Source organism: Octodon degus, unplaced genomic scaffold (genome assembly GCF_000260255.1).
Source record: "Octodon degus isolate 3935 unplaced genomic scaffold, OctDeg1.0 scaffold00304, whole genome shotgun sequence".
NCBI classification, from domain to species: Eukaryota; Metazoa; Chordata; class Mammalia; order Rodentia; family Octodontidae; genus Octodon; species Octodon degus.
Window position 1 is genome coordinate 790,867 of NW_004524880.1, and position 16,484 is coordinate 807,350.

At 58.2% G+C, this 16,484-nt stretch overlaps 3 protein-coding genes across 5 annotated transcripts in view; 2 read left to right on the top strand and 1 right to left on the bottom strand.

Moving 5' to 3' along the window:
* The first annotated feature begins 536 nt into the window (after positions 1 to 536).
* Positions 537 to 5,737, top strand: Babam1 (BRISC and BRCA1 A complex member 1). 3 transcript variants are annotated; one of them, XM_023707649.1, is made up of 10 exons: positions 537 to 648; positions 886 to 1,001; positions 1,488 to 1,803; positions 2,222 to 2,280; positions 2,835 to 2,955; positions 3,030 to 3,108; positions 3,716 to 3,740; positions 4,379 to 4,508; positions 4,583 to 4,669; positions 5,285 to 5,737. In XM_023707649.1, exons 3-10 carry the CDS (start codon positions 1,501 to 1,503, stop codon positions 5,486 to 5,488), a joined length of 1,008 nt encoding a protein of 335 aa, XP_023563417.1. In that variant the 5' UTR covers positions 537 to 648; positions 886 to 1,001; positions 1,488 to 1,500; the 3' UTR covers positions 5,489 to 5,737. The 3 variants fall into 3 exon arrangements, with proteins under 3 accessions (XP_023563417.1, XP_023563418.1, XP_004647442.1); XM_023707650.1 differs by having other exon boundaries at positions 4,586 to 4,669; XM_004647385.2 differs by lacking the exon at positions 886 to 1,001 and having other exon boundaries at positions 547 to 648.
* A 1,549-nt stretch (positions 5,738 to 7,286) lies between these two features.
* On the top strand, positions 7,287 to 10,587 carry Ankle1 (ankyrin repeat and LEM domain containing 1). Its single transcript, XM_004647406.1, has 9 exons — positions 7,287 to 7,552; positions 7,713 to 7,865; positions 7,993 to 8,098; positions 8,178 to 8,298; positions 8,642 to 9,346; positions 9,452 to 9,629; positions 9,846 to 10,005; positions 10,087 to 10,216; positions 10,415 to 10,587. Exons 1-9 carry the CDS (start codon positions 7,287 to 7,289, stop codon positions 10,585 to 10,587), a joined length of 1,992 nt encoding a protein of 663 aa, XP_004647463.1.
* Positions 10,588 to 13,032: 2,445 nt separating this feature from the next.
* Abhd8 (abhydrolase domain containing 8) overlaps positions 13,033 to 16,484 on the bottom strand; it is an 8,263-nt gene continuing 4,811 nt past the window's right edge. Inside the window, exons 3-5 of the mRNA XM_004647407.3 lie at positions 15,195 to 15,365; positions 14,867 to 15,083; positions 13,033 to 13,637 (exon numbers count right to left, since the gene is read on the bottom strand). Of these exons, the coding sequence (XP_004647464.1) occupies positions 13,461 to 13,637; positions 14,867 to 15,083; positions 15,195 to 15,365 (565 nt within the window). The 3' untranslated portion in view covers positions 13,033 to 13,460. The remainder of the gene's footprint in view (positions 13,638 to 14,866; positions 15,084 to 15,194; positions 15,366 to 16,484) is intronic.

The following is a 16,484-nucleotide window of genomic DNA, read 5'->3' on the forward strand; positions in this document are numbered from 1 at the left end:
AAAAAAAAAAAAAAAAAAAAAAAAAAAAGTAGCACAATAATAATACAGGCAGAGGGCCAGGGAGATGGCTCAGTGGAATAAGCGCTTCCCTGGCAAGCACAAGGGCCTGAGTTCAATCCCCGGTTCTGAAAAAATAAAATAAAAAAATAAATAAAAAAAAAATAATAATATAGGCAGAACTAAGCAACTGGGAGGAGCCCTCGGACGGGCCACGCCCACTTCCGTCTGGAAGGACCCGCCCCCACTGACGCGCGCCTGGCTAAGTCAATCAGTCAGTCCTGCCTCTGCGCCTAACTCCAGCCCTATTCAGTCTCCCTGGGTTTATCACATTGCAAGCTAGGCCTTCTTCTGCAACTCTGCCTCGTGTCAGCCTATCACAGTAGAAGAATTGAGCGGTGTTGATTGGGCTAGAAACAAACAAGCTCCGCCCAGCATGATTCTAGCCAATAATATTTCACAACCCTTACAGTACAGCCTACTAATTTACACGGCCTCTCCGGCCTTCTTGAGTTAGTCTCGCCACAAGTTCAGATAGCCGCTGAACTACATTTCCCTGGAGGCGCCGCGGCCACGCCTAGCAACTTCCGGTTGAAAAGATGGCGGCTTCCTAGGGCCTTGGAGGTTTTCTTGAGAGAAAGCTACAGTGTGGTGAGTGGACAACCGGTGGTGACAGGGCGTGCCACACGGTCCAGGCCGGGCTAGCTTCCCTGGCTCCAGAGCCCCGGTCCCTTGGCTTCCCTGAGGCTGCCTCCTTCCTCTTTGCTTTCTCCCGTGGCCTGGCCCCGGTCCTTCCTGCTGCCGCTGCAGCTTTGTTTCCCGCGGAGATGGGGTAGGGGCTCAGGGCAGTCATTCCAACTGCTCGCTTGGCGCCCCGTGTCTCCCCAGGGGCCCGCAGCGCCCGGACCCGCGCCTTGGCGTTGTGCAGACGCCCTTGGGCAGCCTAGTGCCCGCGGGAAAACTCAGAGCCCCCTTCTCCTTCACCCAGACGGTGCCGGTGTCAGGTATCCAAAAATCCAGCTTGGGGCGGCGTCAGCCCGCCCGGACGTTAGTGGCATGTAGTAGTGCGTGCGGGTGCGGCGGGGCCCGGGGGCTTGGAAGTCTCTCTGCCGTTTTTTGGGTGGGCATCACCGTGGGACCGCAGGCAGGCTTGAGTGCCCAGCAGCTCTCGCTTCCATCTCCCCGATTGTCTAACGAGAGTCTCCCCCTAAAGTCTCTGCGGGAGGTCCCGGATCGGCTACTGGCTGCTTAGTAGGGGGTTCTGGGCTAAGTCAGCCATTCACAGGGGACAGAGAGCTTGGCCGTGCTCACTGCTGGGTGACAGGCAGGGTGAGCTCGGCCGCAGAAGTGGAAGCTGTGACCTCGGGTCAGATCGGATGCAAGCTAAGTCCTGAGAGGACAGACCTAGCCCACATTCCTTTTTTGGAACCAAGTGCCCCTAAAACCTCTAAGGTTTTGGCCTCTAAGGTCTTGGCCTCTGCTCCATCCAGCCACACGGGTACCATGGAAGTGGCCGAGCCCGGAAGCCCCACTGAGGAAGAGGAGGAGGAAGAGGAGGAGGAAGAGGAGGAGGAGCCATCTGCTGAGCCTCGGCCCCGAACACGGTCCAATCCAGAGGGTGCTGAGGACCGGGCACTGGGGGCACAGGCCAGTGTGGGCAGCCGAAGTGAAGGGGAGGGGGAGGCAGCCAGTGTGGATGATGGGACCCCCAACCCTCCAGGAGCTGGCCCCAAGCCCTGGCAGGTGCCGCCAACGGCTCTTGAGGTCCAGATTCGAACACCGAGGGTCAACTGTCCAGAGAAGGTGGTAAGTGATCATCTGAGCTCCAACCCGGCCCGTTTTATTTTTCATTTTGAGACAGGGTCTTGTGAAGATGTTCAGGCAGAACTCTTAACTTGTCATCCTCCTGCCCTGGCCTTCTGGAACACTGGTCTGACAGGCATGCGTCACCACGCATGGTTCAGGAGCTGTCTTTGGAGGCCACAGTACAGCTCACAGTGCCCTCGTGCTGAGTTTCTGTGTTACTCAGCCAGTGGTTTCTTTATTTTCTCAGTACTTGAACTCCAGCCTAGTTTTCTTTCCTGAGCTTGCACCATACGTGGCGTGGCTTGGAATTAGGGGTCACTGCTCCCTTTGCAGACAGGGCTCCAAGAGATGGTGGTTGGAGCAGTGCAGGGCCCAGCGCATGTCCAGTGCCCTTGACCTCACCCCGACTTCCTTGCAGATCATCTGCCTGGATCTGTCTGAGGAGATGTCGCTGCCAAAGCTGGAGTCATTCAATGGGTGAGGAAAGGGCAAGGGGCTTGACATGTGGCCACAGCAGGTAGAGACCGGTTTAGTGTGGCCTTAGGGTGGTAAAAGGTAGGGCCAGGGTCAGCCCTAGCCTTGGGCAGAGCCCTGGGCGCTAGTAACTGGGTCCCCATGCAGGCAGAAAGCAGCCCTGGACGTATCCCCAGGGGCTACTGGCAGTTGTGAAGGATAGGGGCCAGGAGGAGGTGCATGCCTGAAGGCCCTGCTGCTCTCCAGGCTGAGGTAGGAGGACTTCTTGAGCCTAGGTGTTCACTGTCAGCCTGGTGACAGAGGGGGATTCTAGCTGTGGCTCCCTTCCTCACTGAAACCCCTGAACCCAAACAGAGAAGGGAGTCTAGTGAGGCCTCCCTAGGGACTGTGAGCCCCAAGCTGACTGGAGGGGCCCTGTGGAAAGGATGTGAACTCAGAGGTCCACAGGGCTAGCTCTGGGGGCCCCTCCTTGCGCCGACCTGGTGGGAGCTTGGGTCCCCTGGCACCAGAGCTGGAGCCAGGCAAGGGCTACTTCATCGTGCACTGTACCTTCCCAGCTCTAAAACCAATGCCCTCAACGTCTCCCAGAAGATGATTGAGATGTTTGTGAGGACGAAGCACAAGATTGACAAGAGTCACGAGTTTGCGCTAGTGGTGGTGAATGACGACACTGCTTGGGTAGGCTAGGATGGAAACTAAGGGCCGGGGTGCCAGGGGACCCAAGCTCCCACTGAGGCCTGTGCCCCCCACAGCTGTCTGGCCTGACCTCTGACCCGCGTGAGCTGTGCAGCTGCCTGTATGACCTGGAGACAGCCTCCTGCTCCACATTCAGTATCCTTCCATCAGTGTGCACTGGGACCTGGCTCCCTGTAACTCTGAGCTGCTGGTATAGCCATCCCAGCCTGGCTGTGACGGGTTGGGGTCAGTTACCCACCTTTGCCCTGGCTGCACAAAACTGCCCAAATCACGGGGTTGGGCAACCCACACCTGTTTTGCCAGCACTCTGGGAGGCTGAGGCAGGAGGGTTCCAGGTTCCAACATGCCTGGGTTTAGGGAAATTCTGTTGAAAGTGAAGGGCCTTGGCTCAGTTCCTGGTATAAATCAAAAAGGTGCAGGTGTGGCCCAGACTTACATAGAGACTGAACCCTGTGAATTTTAGAAACAGTGGTGGGTAGTATGGAGGGGCAGTAGCTGCCAATGGCTTTGGTGTTAGGGATAGCAGCCCATCCTTGACAGAGGGGAGGCATCTTCAGGGCTTCTGGAGCTGGCACCTGGGTTGTGACCAGTGCTGGGAGGGACTCTTCTGGGGAGAGCAAGCCACCTGGAAGGTCATACCTCCAATCCCTGAAGACACCTGGGCTTCCAGCTGTAGTCAGAAGCCCACCTGCCTCTGTCTCTAGTCCTCACTCCAGCCTTTTCCTTAGCACCCTCCTCCCAGACCTGGAAGGGCTCTTCAACCTCATGTGAGTGGTCCAGCAGCGAAGAGCATGCTGGGTGCTGGTCCCTGGTGCTCACCTGCCAAACGCAGGGCCCTGGGTCTGCAAGTCAACACCTAGAGAAAGCAAAAGGCAGAGAGCTTTCCCCAGGGGAGGGCTCCAAACAGGAGATGATCATGTCCGATCCTGGGGGCCCCGCACCTGCTGCCCTGCGCATCTGTGGTGCATGTTTATCATCTGCAAGACGTTGTCTGCAGAGACACTGTTGCGGTGCCCCTCCACGGCTGTGACCATCCCATGGCTTCTGCGCTGGCTGAGTTGCAAACCCTGTAGAGCGCCTTGTGTTGCCCAGCTGCCATCCGAGCCCTCAGGAGGCTGAGGCAGGAGGGTGCACAGTTCCAGCTCAGGCTGGGCAGCATAGTGACTTAGTGAGACCCTGTGGCAAAATGAAAACAAACCCATCGAATTGGGGCTGTAGTTTCGGGTGAAGGCCCTAGTTCCATCCCAGAAGCACAAGCAAGACCAGGGCCTATGTAATGGATCTCCGGGACTGGGGCGGACCAGGCACTTGGAGCTGTCCCTGGAGGTGGGTGGTGGGTGCCAGGCACAGGTGTGCAGTGGGAGGGGCGGGGCCAGTCCCCATACACCAATCCCCTTGCCTGCAGCCAGCAGAAGACAGAGCTGCCTGTGACGGAGAGTGTGCAGACCATTCCACCGCCCTACGTGGTGCGCACCATCTTGGTGTACAGCCGGCCACCACGCCCGCCGCAGCTGGCGCTGACAGAGCCTGTGAAGGTGGGCATGGCTGCCCTGGGGCAGAGGTGGGGTCAGAGGTCACCAAGGCCCAGCTGACACTCTCTCCTTTGCAGAAGATGTTCCAGTGCCCCTATTTCTTCTTTGATGTTGTTTATATCCACAATGGCACCGAGGAGAAGGAGGAGCAGCTGAGCTGGCAGGTGAGAGCCCAGCAGGGTCCGCCGGTCTGGGGCTGCACCCTGGCCCGTGGGTTGCTCAGTCAGCCAGTCTACAGCCATTCCCCTGTGACTGCCGTGAGCTGGTAGAGGTGATGCAGTAGGCACCATGGGACGGTGGCTTGAAGAGCGTGTCAGGCCCTGTACCTCATCCCCACCATGGCCCTGGCCACAGCATGTTTCCTTCCCTGCTCCTGAGGTTGCAGGCCGTCCACATCCTGGCCTGACTATGCTGTGGCCCCTCAAACGGGCCACGTCGGTATCCATATGAACATGGGCAGTTGAGACCAGCTCCTGGTCATACCTCAATACCGCAGTTAGGAGAACCTCCTGCAGTGCCTTCGTTCATACTCAGAAAATAGCATCCTGCAGCTGGAGAGGTATCTGTCTGTCTTTCCTGAGGGCGTGGGGGCTGTTAGAAGGCCAGTACAGAGACCTGTAGGAGTCGCTAGTGCTAAGTGTGCATCAAGATTCCTGACTGCACTCATTTTCTGTTTAGCAGACTCCTCTTTACCCTTAAGAACCCCTCCCAGACATCCCTTTGGGACAGGGAGGGCCTGTGCTGGGTAAGGACAGCGTGAACGGCCCCTCACTCCCCAGGACATGTTCGCCTTCATGGGCAGCCTGGATGCCAAGGGTACCAGCTACAAGTACGAGGTGCCCCTCACCGGGCCAGCGCTGGAGTTGCACAACTGCATGGCCAAGCTGTTGGCCCACCCGCTGCAGCGTCCCTGCCAGAGCCACGCATCCTATAGCCTGCTGGAGGAAGACGAGGAGGTCGCCGAGGTCGAGGCCACGGTGTGAAGCTTTAGTGGGCCGCAGCGTCTGTGGTGGATCCTGGAGTGCTGGTTCTCCATCTGCGTTCTGTGGGGCCCCGAGCAGGTCCCGTTGTGCTCCAGGAGCTGAAGGCTCTTGCCAGGAATCCTAGGCCTGAAGGGCCCCGGAGCACCTGGGTGCACACTCCACGTGTTCGCTGGCCCACACTAGTTTGTCAGTTGTCATTTTTGTGGTGATTTTTGGCATCAAAATAAAATCTGACACACATAAAATGAAAAAAAAAAAAAAAAAAAAAAAAAAAAACCCAGCTGACAGATATGAACCCAGGATTTTTACACGTAATAGAAACGTATCCCAGGGGGGCCTGGGCCTAGCTCAGTCCTTTAAGTGGCTGCTTCCACAAAGCTGTCAGCCTCAAGTGGCTGGAGTTTGAACCTCACAACTCTCCCGCTGGCCAAACGTGCCCTGAAGGCATGCAAGGAACAAAAAAAAAAAAAAAAAAAAATCCTGGGCCGGGGAGATGGCTCAGTTGAATAATCGCTTGCCTAGCAAGTGCAAGAGCCTGAGTTCAATCCCCTGTTCCACAAAAACAAACAAAACAAAAAAAGAAACGTATCCCAGGCAGAGGAGGGTGAGTGGCTTCTGCTGGCCGACCACAGTGGCAAGCCGAGCGGTGTCCAGGTGTGCCCTCCCTCAGAAAGGGGTGTGGCCCACCCTGCTGCAGCCTCAGCTCCTACATGTGATTGGCCCTTCTGGCCACGTGGCTCAACATTGAGCCAATCACGATTCTTGGGCTGCTCTGATTGGTCAGGCCTGGGACCTTTCCTCCTTCCCGGGAGATTGACATCTGACAACACCCTGGGAACCTGGCTTACCTCACTGCAAGGGGTCTTTCCTGACCCGTGTGGAGGCGACGAGTTCGCCAGAGAAATGAGCTCAGTTCATGCAAAACAATTTTTTAAATGTATTTAGGGGGCCTGGGAGATGATTCAGTAGAATAAGCGCTTCCCTGGCAAGCTTGAGGGCCTGAGTTCAATCCCCGGTTCTGCCCGAAAAATGTATTTAGTATAGGGTCTCACTACACAGATCGAACTCGTTTAGTGATCCTCCGATTTTCAGCCTCCCAAGCGTGGGGATTACAGGCGCGCGCCACCACGCCAGTCTCAGTCACCATCTCAGCGTGTCCCGGGATCAGGGCCAGCACGCCGGGGATTGAACCCCGGGCGCTGCGTCTGCCTAAGCAGGCACTTTAACCCTCTGAGCTCTCCGGCAGGCCCAAAACACAGTTTTATTACTGAGGATCCGCATTCCTCTCGTGGCGCCGGCAGAGCTCCTACTGCGTGTCCCCTCCCGTGCCTAAATATGTTTCCCCATGGTCAGATTGACACTCCAGGTTTGCAGATGACAATTTAAAACCCGAGTCCGGCAGAGCAACAGCCTCGGCGCTGCTGCACTGGAGACGGGACGCAAACTTCCAAAAGTAGGGGTTGGAGTTGGGCGCAGTGCCATGTCTGTTATCTCAGCCCTCCAGGAGGCTGAGGTGCGAGGGTCCAAAAGTTCGAGCCCATCCTGGGCAACGTAAGGGTCTGAATGCGCTAAAGGGGGGGGGGGGGCACTGCGGCGCGCGAACCCGGCTGACGAGTCCTCTAGGTCTCCGGCTCTGGCTCCTCCCTCTCTCGAGGGAGCGGTTCTAGCCCTAGTTTGGGGACCAGATAATGGCACACCCTCTGCCTCCCCGAGCCCGGCCCCTTATCGGGCGGCCCAGACCCTGCCTGCGCGCCGCCGGGGGTGTCCGGGCTCCCGTGGGCACAAGGTCTCAAACGCGATGTGGACGCCGCTGCGGTGTGGGCTGGTGCCTTCGGGGACCCTGCGCACTGTCGCCGGGCTGCGACTTGGGCCAGGGGGCGGGGCGGCGCGTGCGCACTCGGCCAGCGCGGCAAGTTGGAAAGAGGCAGCCAGGCGCCCCGGGCGGCGACAAGACGGAGATACGGGCGCACTGGCTGGGGAAATGGGCATCGCGGCCGGGGACACGGATACCGCGGTCCGCCTGGCCTGGCGGCTGCGGGCGGCCCTAGTCCAGGAGGAGCCGAGGTGGGTGGGCTGGGGCTGGCCCAGGGCAGATCTATTGTTACCCCTGTCTCAGTACTCCCATCCTTGTTCCGGGTCCCCCATCCCTGTCCCGGGTTCTCCAGACCCCAGCCCTGGTCACCCTAACTCTATCCTGTGTTCCCTGACCCCTGTTTCCCTGCAGGGCCGTGGAGGCGCTGCTCACTTGCGGGGCGGACCCGAACCTGGTGCTGGAGGATGGCGCTGCCCCCTTGCACCTGGCGGCCCGGGCGCGGGGCCGGCTGGGGCTGTGCTGCCTCGGGGCGCTGCTGCGGCGCGGCGGGGACCCCAATGCCCGGTGAGAGGGGCCGCCAGAGGCCCGGACGGGGGCGGCGGGGCGCAGGGGCTGCGGTCCGGGCTGGAGGCAGGTCCTGGGCACTGATGGAACGGAGGCCCTGCCCGCGGTGACCCCAGCCTCCTCTCAGCTCGTCCGAGGCACTGACGCCGCTGCACGTGGCCGCCGCCTGGGGCTGTAGCCGCGGCCTGGAACTGCTGCTGCGCCACGGGGCGGATCCTGCGCTACGAGACCAGGTGGGGACCCCCGAGGGCGGGGCAGGGCGGAGACCGCCGCGAGCCCAGGGCCGACGTCCCCTGCTGACCGCATCCGCAGGACGGGCTCCGGCCGCTGGACTTCGCAGAGCTGCAGGGGCACAGGGAGTGCGCGCGCATCCTGCGGGGCCTGCGCTCGCCGGGCTGCCCAACATCAGCAGTGACTGCGACGGGGACCCACGGTGAGGGGCCTGTGGCTCGGAGACTCCACTCAGTCTGCTTTCTTTCCTTCCGTCCGCTTTCTTGCTTTCCTTTTTATAGTAGGGATGTAACCCAGCACTTTCTCGGCAGCACCCCAGTCCCTTTTGATGATGTATATTGATTCACTAATTAGCTAAGTCTTGAATTTAGGACACTTCTGCCTCAGCCTCCCCATGCTGGGATTACAGGCCTGCCCCCCTAAGCCCTGCTGGGATGACCTCGGCGCCGCCGAAGTCCCTGGCTGCCGCCTCGCTCCCTGTCTCGCCTGTCTCAGGGTCTGACTGGGTTCCAAGTCTGTGTCCCCTTCCCCTCTGACCTCTTCAGGAGACGTCCTCGCGTGCCCCGAGGTGATCCTGCAGCCCACGCTCTGGCAAGTCCAGTCCGAGTGTGGGGACATGGGTCTGGGCCCCAGCTCGGAGACCGTCAGTTCCACGGAGGCTGCGGTTGAAGACGGGGACTCTGGTTCTGTCCTCGGAGGTGGGGACTGCAGCTCAGATGAAGCTTCCTTTGTCACCGTGGCAGAGGACCCAGCCCCAGAAAGAGACGCTGTTGGGGCAGGGTCATTGTCTCAGGCCCAACTCCGACCCCTGGGGGCAGCCCTGAAACCCACAGGCTGCCTGGGGCTCTCGGGCCCAGAGGCCAAGCTCTGCGCCCGGCTAGGGGCCATGGCTCTGTCTCCACCTCGGGCCACTTTCTTCCCACCCCTCGTGGACCCAGATGCAGCCCACAGCCCCTCGCAGGAGCCCAGCCTCTGTCCCCTGGCCAATGAGCAGCTGCCCTGTGGTGGTGACACAGCCACCCTTTGGCTGACAGAGGATGAGGCCAGCACCGCGGAGGAAAGCAAACTTATGCCCACCTGCAAGATCCAGCCAGTCACCTCCACTCCAGTCCGGCCCACTGCAGGCCCCACCACTCCCAGCCTACAGCTGCTGTGCAGGTTCCCGGCTCTCCACTACTGTACTGCCTCTTCTTTCAGCTGCCAGCCACTGTGTGGCCTCCCACGGCTGGAAGAGGCCTGGGCTGGGCTGGGTGAGTCAACTTGGGCAGGACGTCCAGAAGCCCAGCTGTCAGCCCACTCTCACCAGCTCCCTGAGTACCCTTCCTCCAGCTCCCTGACTCAGTTTCCCCTCCCAGACCCAGACTTTTCAGAGTACAGCCCGGAATTGGCTGAGGCCCTGCGGACAGGCTGCATCCCTGAATCTCAGGCAGATGAGGATGCGCTGGCCCAGCAGTTCCAGCAGCCAAATCCCTCAAAGAGGTGGCGGGAGGGTGTAACAAAGTCCAGCTTCACGTATCTGCTGCTGGACCCCAGGTACCCCAGGTGGAAGGCGGGGGCGGGGGCATTCACCCTGTGGCCTTAGGAAAGGGGCAGTTCTCTCTGGTCATTGACTTTTTTTAGAAAGGAGCTGGGGACCTTGGGGAGCAGCTGCCCCTCTGGTTCTCTAGGCTGCAGGCAGGGGTGGATACTGTGGCATTGGGGATGGTCTCTGGGGCCACAGTCACTTTCCGAGTCACCCTCTCTCTCCAGGGAGACTCAGGACCTGCCAGCCCGAGCCTCCTCACTGACCCCAGCCCAGTGTCTTCAGACCTTCGTCCGCGCCATCTTCTATGTGGGCAAAGGGACACGTTCCCGGCCGGATGTCCACCTCTGGGAGGCAGTTGGTTACCGTGGGCGGCCAAGAAGACAGGTGTGCTGACAGGACTGGGGTAGGCAGGTGTAGCGAGAGAAGAGGGGCTCAGGAGTGACCTCTGCCCGTCCTGCTCCCCAGGCCTGCCCCAAGGTGCGCCACATCCTGGACATCTGGGATAGTGGCCGTGGCGTGGTCTCCCTGCACTGCTTCCAGCATGTGGTGGCCGTGGAGGCTTATACACGGGAGGCTTGCCTCGTGGATGCCCTGGGTAGGTGCCTCAGTCATTCCCTTTCAGGGCTGTCCAGTCCCTCACTGGAGCGAGCGCCTGCTCTATACCTACACATGCATGTATGGCTTCAACTGTTTATCCCCACTTGAGGGAGAGTCCGGAGGTCTTTGCCATCCTCTTCTTGCTAGGCAAAGTTACCCAAGGCTGGCCCCATGACCCTGCTTCCCATCTTGCCAGGAATCCAGACGCTAACCAACCAGAAACAAGGGCACTACTATGGCAGTGTGGCGAGCTGGCCTGCAGCCCGGCGGCGGCGCTTGGGGGTGCACCTGCTATACCGTGCGCTGCTCATCTTCTTGGCCGAGGGTGAGCGGGAGCTTCGGCCTGAGGACATCCAGGCACGAGGCTGAGTGCTGGCGCAGGCTTCCCGCATGAACAGATGTCACGCTGTCTTCTGTCCCTGTGCTGGGAGCAAACCCCTGTGACTATATGGTGGGCCGTGTGCGTGCGTGCGTATGTGTGTGTGTGCATGTGTGTCAGTCAGAAGCCTCGGGATAGGCCTTTTCTGTCTGAGATAAGCTCTGTGATCATAACTGCTGGAAAGAAAGTGAGCTTCCCATCATAGGAGGAAGCCAAGGGGCAACTCAAAAGGTGTTTTTGGCGGAACCAGGGATTGAACTCAGGCCCTTGAGCTTGCTAGGCAAGCACTTACTCTACTGAGCCATCTCCCCTGCCCCGTGCCTGACTTCTGTGGATTGCCTTAGTCACTTTCCCATGGCTGGGACAAAATTCCTGACACTCAGGACTGAAAGGAAAAGAGGTCTATTTTGGCTCATGCGCGCAGTCCATGGTAATCCGGCTCCCAGGTCGAGCACCATAGTGGAAGGCCTTGGCGAAGGACAGCTGCTTTCTGCATGGTGGTCCAGTGTCAGTGATGGGTAGAACTGGGGACAAGCATGCATCTCACAGGTCACAGTGGTGACTTCTGCCAGGCAGGCTCCACCCACATCCCTGGTTGAACACCTGGATGAGCACAGCGCCCCATGATCCCATCCCCTGCCACGCACAGGCTTTTGGGGGATACTCTAGATCTTACCTATAATATGGCCCTAGTCTGCTTCCCCCCCCCCAAGACTGAGCTACATAGCTCTGGCTGCCCTTGCTTCTCCTGCCCCAGCCTCCAAGTACTGGGACTACAGGTGTACACCACCACACCCGGCTCTGAGTCTACTTTTATGTCTCGGACACGGGGTACCCACAGATGGGCCAGCGGGGGTTTCCTCAGCTCCACGTGGGGCGTCTGCTCTCCTCAGACTCAGGTTCATGGCCTCCGAGCTCAGTGGCCCTGGGGTGGTTTTGCGTCTGCCTGGGCCTCAGTATGAGCCATGGACAGAGCGGGGTGACCCCCTCCCGGACAGCTGCAGGGAAGGGTCTGGGCTCTGAACAGCGGTGCAGTGAGGGAGCAGGCCTGCTATCCCGGCCCTGGGAGGCTGAGGCAGGAGGACCGAGCAACCTAGTGATTTCATGAGAGCTTGTCTCAAAATAAAAGGATACAAAAAGGGCTGGGGATGTGGCTCAGTGCTGAAGCACAGGCTCAGATCTTCAGCACAAAAAAAGACAGGAAGGAAGGAGCAGGCCAGGGCTCTAGCACTGAGTATCAACCCTAAGCATTACTCTTGTTCTTCCTCTTGAGGTGCTGAGAATTGGATCCAGGCCTCAGGCTAAGCAAGGGCTCTACCAGAGTGACAGCCCAGCTTTTTTTTTTTTTTTTTTTTTTTAATGTATTTGGTACAGGGTCTCACTACGCAGCTTGGACTCCTAGTGATCCTCCTGTTTTTGCCAGCTTTTTTTTTTTTTTTTTAAATAGAGTCTCATTGTGTAGCCCAGGCTGCCTGAAACTTGCAGCAATCCTCATGCCTCAGCCTCCCAATTGCTGAGATTATAGGCCTGGGCCACTATGCCTGACCTCCCCCAGTCTCTTGCAGTGTTACTTTGAGACAGGGTCTCACTAAATTGACCAGACTAAGGGCCAGCCAGATAGCTCAGCAGACTAAAGCATGTGCTTAGGCAGAGAGCAGTGGCCAGGGGTTTGGGGTTCAATCCTCAGCATGCCGTGCCGACCCCACCCTCGAGTTGTGCAGAGATGGTGATTGAGACTGGGCGCGAGTGGTGGCACGTGCCTGTAATCCCAGTGCTTGGGAAGGCAGGAGAATCACTACAAATTGGATCTACATGGTGCGACCCTGTAGACCCTGCACCAAATAAATAAATAGTAATAATAGTAAATCGACCAGACTGCATCCCAGTGGTAGGATAAACGGGCACATGCCACCATGACCACCTTGGGCATTATGACTTTCCTGGGGACCATCCCTGTGCATTTCAGGGGTGCTCACCAGAGGTCTGTGCCCCTCCACCCGAGGGGCAGTCACAGAGGACTAAGGGCAGTGTTACAGTCGCTGGCGCAAACGCCCTGAACGGGACAGGTTGTAGAATACCATTCGGAGGCCCAGTGACTGGGTGAGGGTGGAGCATGGGGCTAGCAGAGGCGGCTAGGTATACAGCGGGCGCTCGGTTATTGCCGCTCTGATCCCACACAAAAGCTGTAGAGCCTCAGCTCAACTCTAACCTGCTCCCTGCAGGGGATGGAGTTCAGGCAGCGACAGCCTGTGTGGCATCCAGGGGAGACTGAGATGAGAGAGTGCACGGCCTCAGGAAGCCAGCCTGCCCCCCATAGCCCAAGGTCAGCCCTGAGGGGGGGGACACTTGCTTCAGCCCCGCCTGGAGACTGAGGCTGGGAGGGTGTGTAGACGCCGGGGTCCGTGGGTCACCCCGCACAGGCTGGAGATTCCTACTGTCGCTTATGTTTATTGAGTTACAGAGGAGGTGCAGTTTGGGGGTCAGCCCCGCCCCAGTCCCTCCCCCTGGGCAATAGGAGCTCCCAGCGCCTAGGAGTGGGGCACGGGTGCGGGTCTTGGGCAAGGGGATGGGACACCCTTCAAGAAGGAAGAAGGCCCCTGGACAAGCACAGGTGACACGGAAGACAGAGCGGTAGGCTGCCCTGCGCGGCGTGGCGGCGGGACTCTACAACGTCGTCCTCTGCGGGCCGGCGCCGCGCCGGGCACGCAGACAGGAAGCGGACCGGGCTACTCTGCGCAAGCGCGGTTCACGCCCCGTGGCGTTTCCCGCCGGGCCCCGCCCACCGCCGCGGCCGCCCCGCCCAGGCGGCCGCCCGCAGACCTCGTTGGCTGCGGTCTTGTAAAGCGCTCGGTGCCCGGCACCGCTACTTCTTCTCCGCCGACTCCAGCTGGGGCTCCTGGGGCTCCGGCAGGGCCCTGGGGCAGGGCTCGGGCTCCCAGAGCAGAAACTCGTGAAGCAGTGTGTTCACCGTCTCCGGGCACTCCAGCATCACCATGTGGCTGCCCTCGTCGATGAGCTTGAGGAAGGCCAGCAGCAGGATCTGCAGGGACACGCAGGCTCAGGGTGTGGGGGCACCCAGAAAGTGCCCGCAGGGGGCCGCCTGCAGGCCCAGCTGTCTTGTGGGGTGTGAGCGACCCACTCAGAGTCAATGTGGCGTCGAGAAACCTTCCCAAATAAGCCAGGCCGGGAGGCACTCTTGGAGGAACGAAAGTGCCAGCCACCACACACAAGTCAGTGACTTAGCAAGTGCCCAGGCCGAAAAATAAAGCAAAAAGGACCGGGATGTTCTTTAGTGGGAGGGCTCTGGATTCAATCCTCAGTACACAAACCAACACCACTAAACTTTCCAGACATTGCCAAGTGATTTCCTGGTAATAAACTGGGACTCTCAAGCCTCTGCAAGACTCTCAGACTTGGCCCACTGGCAGTGGAGGCGAGGACCTTCTGGATGACGTTCTGTGCCGTGTGGACAATGCCAAGTGGCTCCACACCTCCACCCCTAGACCAGGCGCAGTAGCGCGCACCCTGTAATCCCCATGCTGGGGAGGCTGAAAACAGGAGGCTCACTATGAGTCCGATCTGTGTAGTGAGACCCTGTACTAAATACACTTTTTTTTTTTTTTTTTTTTTTTTGCGGAACCGGGGATTGAACTCAGGCCCTTGCGCTTGCCAGGGAAGCGCTTATTCCACTGAGATATCCCCCCGGCCCCTGTACTAAATACATTTTAAAAAAATAATAAAATCATATCTAGAAGATGGGAGAGGTGGCGAGTGCCTCTGATGCCAGCACTTGAGAGGCAGAGGCAGGAGGATCACTTGAGTTTGAGGCCAGCCCGAGTTACAAAGTTCAAGGCCAGCCTGAACTGAATAGTGAGATCCTGTTTCAAAAAGACAAATTAAAAAAACCCTAGAGGAGGGGCCGGGAGATAGCTCAGTAGAATAAGTGCTTGCCTGGCAAGCATGAGGGCCTGAGTTCAGAACCCGAAAAAAAAAATTCTTAATGGAGATATAGCTCAGTGGCATAATCGCCTGCCTGGCAAGCCCAAGGTCCCAAGTTCGACCCCCAGTACCTCAAAAAACAACAACTCTACAGACCATACCCATACACAAGCCATGCCAAAACAAAAACCTCTACTCAGAATAGGTGTAGGCTTTCAGACCACGCCCACGAAGCCACACCCACGGAAGCTGGGCTACGCCCCAATGGAAAGTCCCGCCCCAGAACCAGCACTTTGTTGGTGCGTGTAGCGGCTAGGGCTCCTCTCCTACCTCTGCCATTCTCTGGTCCTCTTCCACTGGAACAAACTTGTCGTGCATGCCGTGGACAAGCAGCACGGGCACGGTCAGCTCGGCGTGGTACACCTCATCACCCTCGGGCCAGTACTGGCCACTCATCATGGCCCGCAGCACGAAGGACGACACGTTGAACGCGTTGCCTTCCTTCAACAGCTGCTTCTCCTTGGCTCCTTGGCGTGCAAAGCCAGCCCTGGGTGGGGAGACACTCCAGCTGGGTCCAAGGCTCCCTTCTGGCTCCCTGTAGCCTCCCGCCACCCCGCCTTGGGAGAGCAGGTTGCAGGCGGATGGCGGCAGCACTCACTTGAGGAAGCTCCAGGCCAGGCAGGGCGACAAGCAGTGCAGGACACACGCAGGCATGTTGAAGATGGAACAGATGCTGGGTTCCAGCGCCGTGGGGCCGCCGCCGTTGATCATGATTACCTTGTGCACCAGGTCTGGGTACTCATGGGCCAGGAAAGTGCAGAAGGAGACGCTTGGGGGGGGGGGGCGGGAATCAAGGGCAGAGGTCACCGGGTGCAGCTACAGGGACACCCGAGGCAGTGCGACTCTGCCCACCCTGGGGTCGCCCTGGGCAGAGGTCCTTTTTTTGTCAGAAAACTGTAAGATTGGGAATTGGGTTTTTTGTTGTTTTGTTAGACGATCCAGGCCTAGAACCTCATTTATATGTTTTCTTTTTCTCCCGGTACTGGGGATCAAACTCAGGACCCTGTTTGTGCTTGCCAGGCCCTATACTACTGACCTATCTCTCCAGCCCTGTGTATCTATTTTTATCCAGTACTGAAGATGCTACCGCATGGCTCTCACAGGCTAGCTTGCTACCATGGAGCTACACCCCTAGCCCTTTATTTTCATTTGGATACAGGGTCTCAATAAGTTGCCCAAGCAGGCCTTCAACTTGCAGTCGGTCCTGCCTCAGTTTCCTGAGTAGCTTGGATGACAGGCCTATGCCTCCATAGTGTATGGTGTTGGCTACTTGTTTTTGTACATAAATTCCTAATCTGGGAGATTTGCACACTATTTTATAAATCAAATTTTAACGAAATGCAGCCTTGCTTGGCTGCTTCTATGAAACAAGAACAGAGTTGTGCTGAGGGTGTTGGTACACTCCTGTAATCCCAGCACTTGGCAGGCTGAGGCTGGAAGATTGCTCCCAGCTGGAGGCCAGCTGGGCTACAAAGTGATAGGTTCTGGCCTAGTATGAATTGCTAAAATCATTGTGGGGTCATCTAATATGGCCAATGCCCTTAAAACAAAGCCCACCTTTGCAAAGACCACCTCCCCCTTCTTCTCCAACTCAGCCGGGACATAATTTCCTTCCCCCCTTCCCGCAGCCTCAGGGAAGCCCCCAGTCAGCCCCTCAGGTGTATCTAAACAAGCCCTCCCCACCCCTCCCCTGGAAAAGGCCACAGAAGCCTCGCCTCCCCTTGTCTAGTCCAGAGAATTTCTTATCTTCCTTACATTCTCTCCATGTCCTCAAAGAAAATAAAGCCCCTTTCCCTTTTTCCTTCTGCCTGTTTCTCTGCTGCAGGGTTCACCTGAAAACACCTATCACAAAGGGAGATCAAGGTCAGCCTGAACTGCACATGGAGAC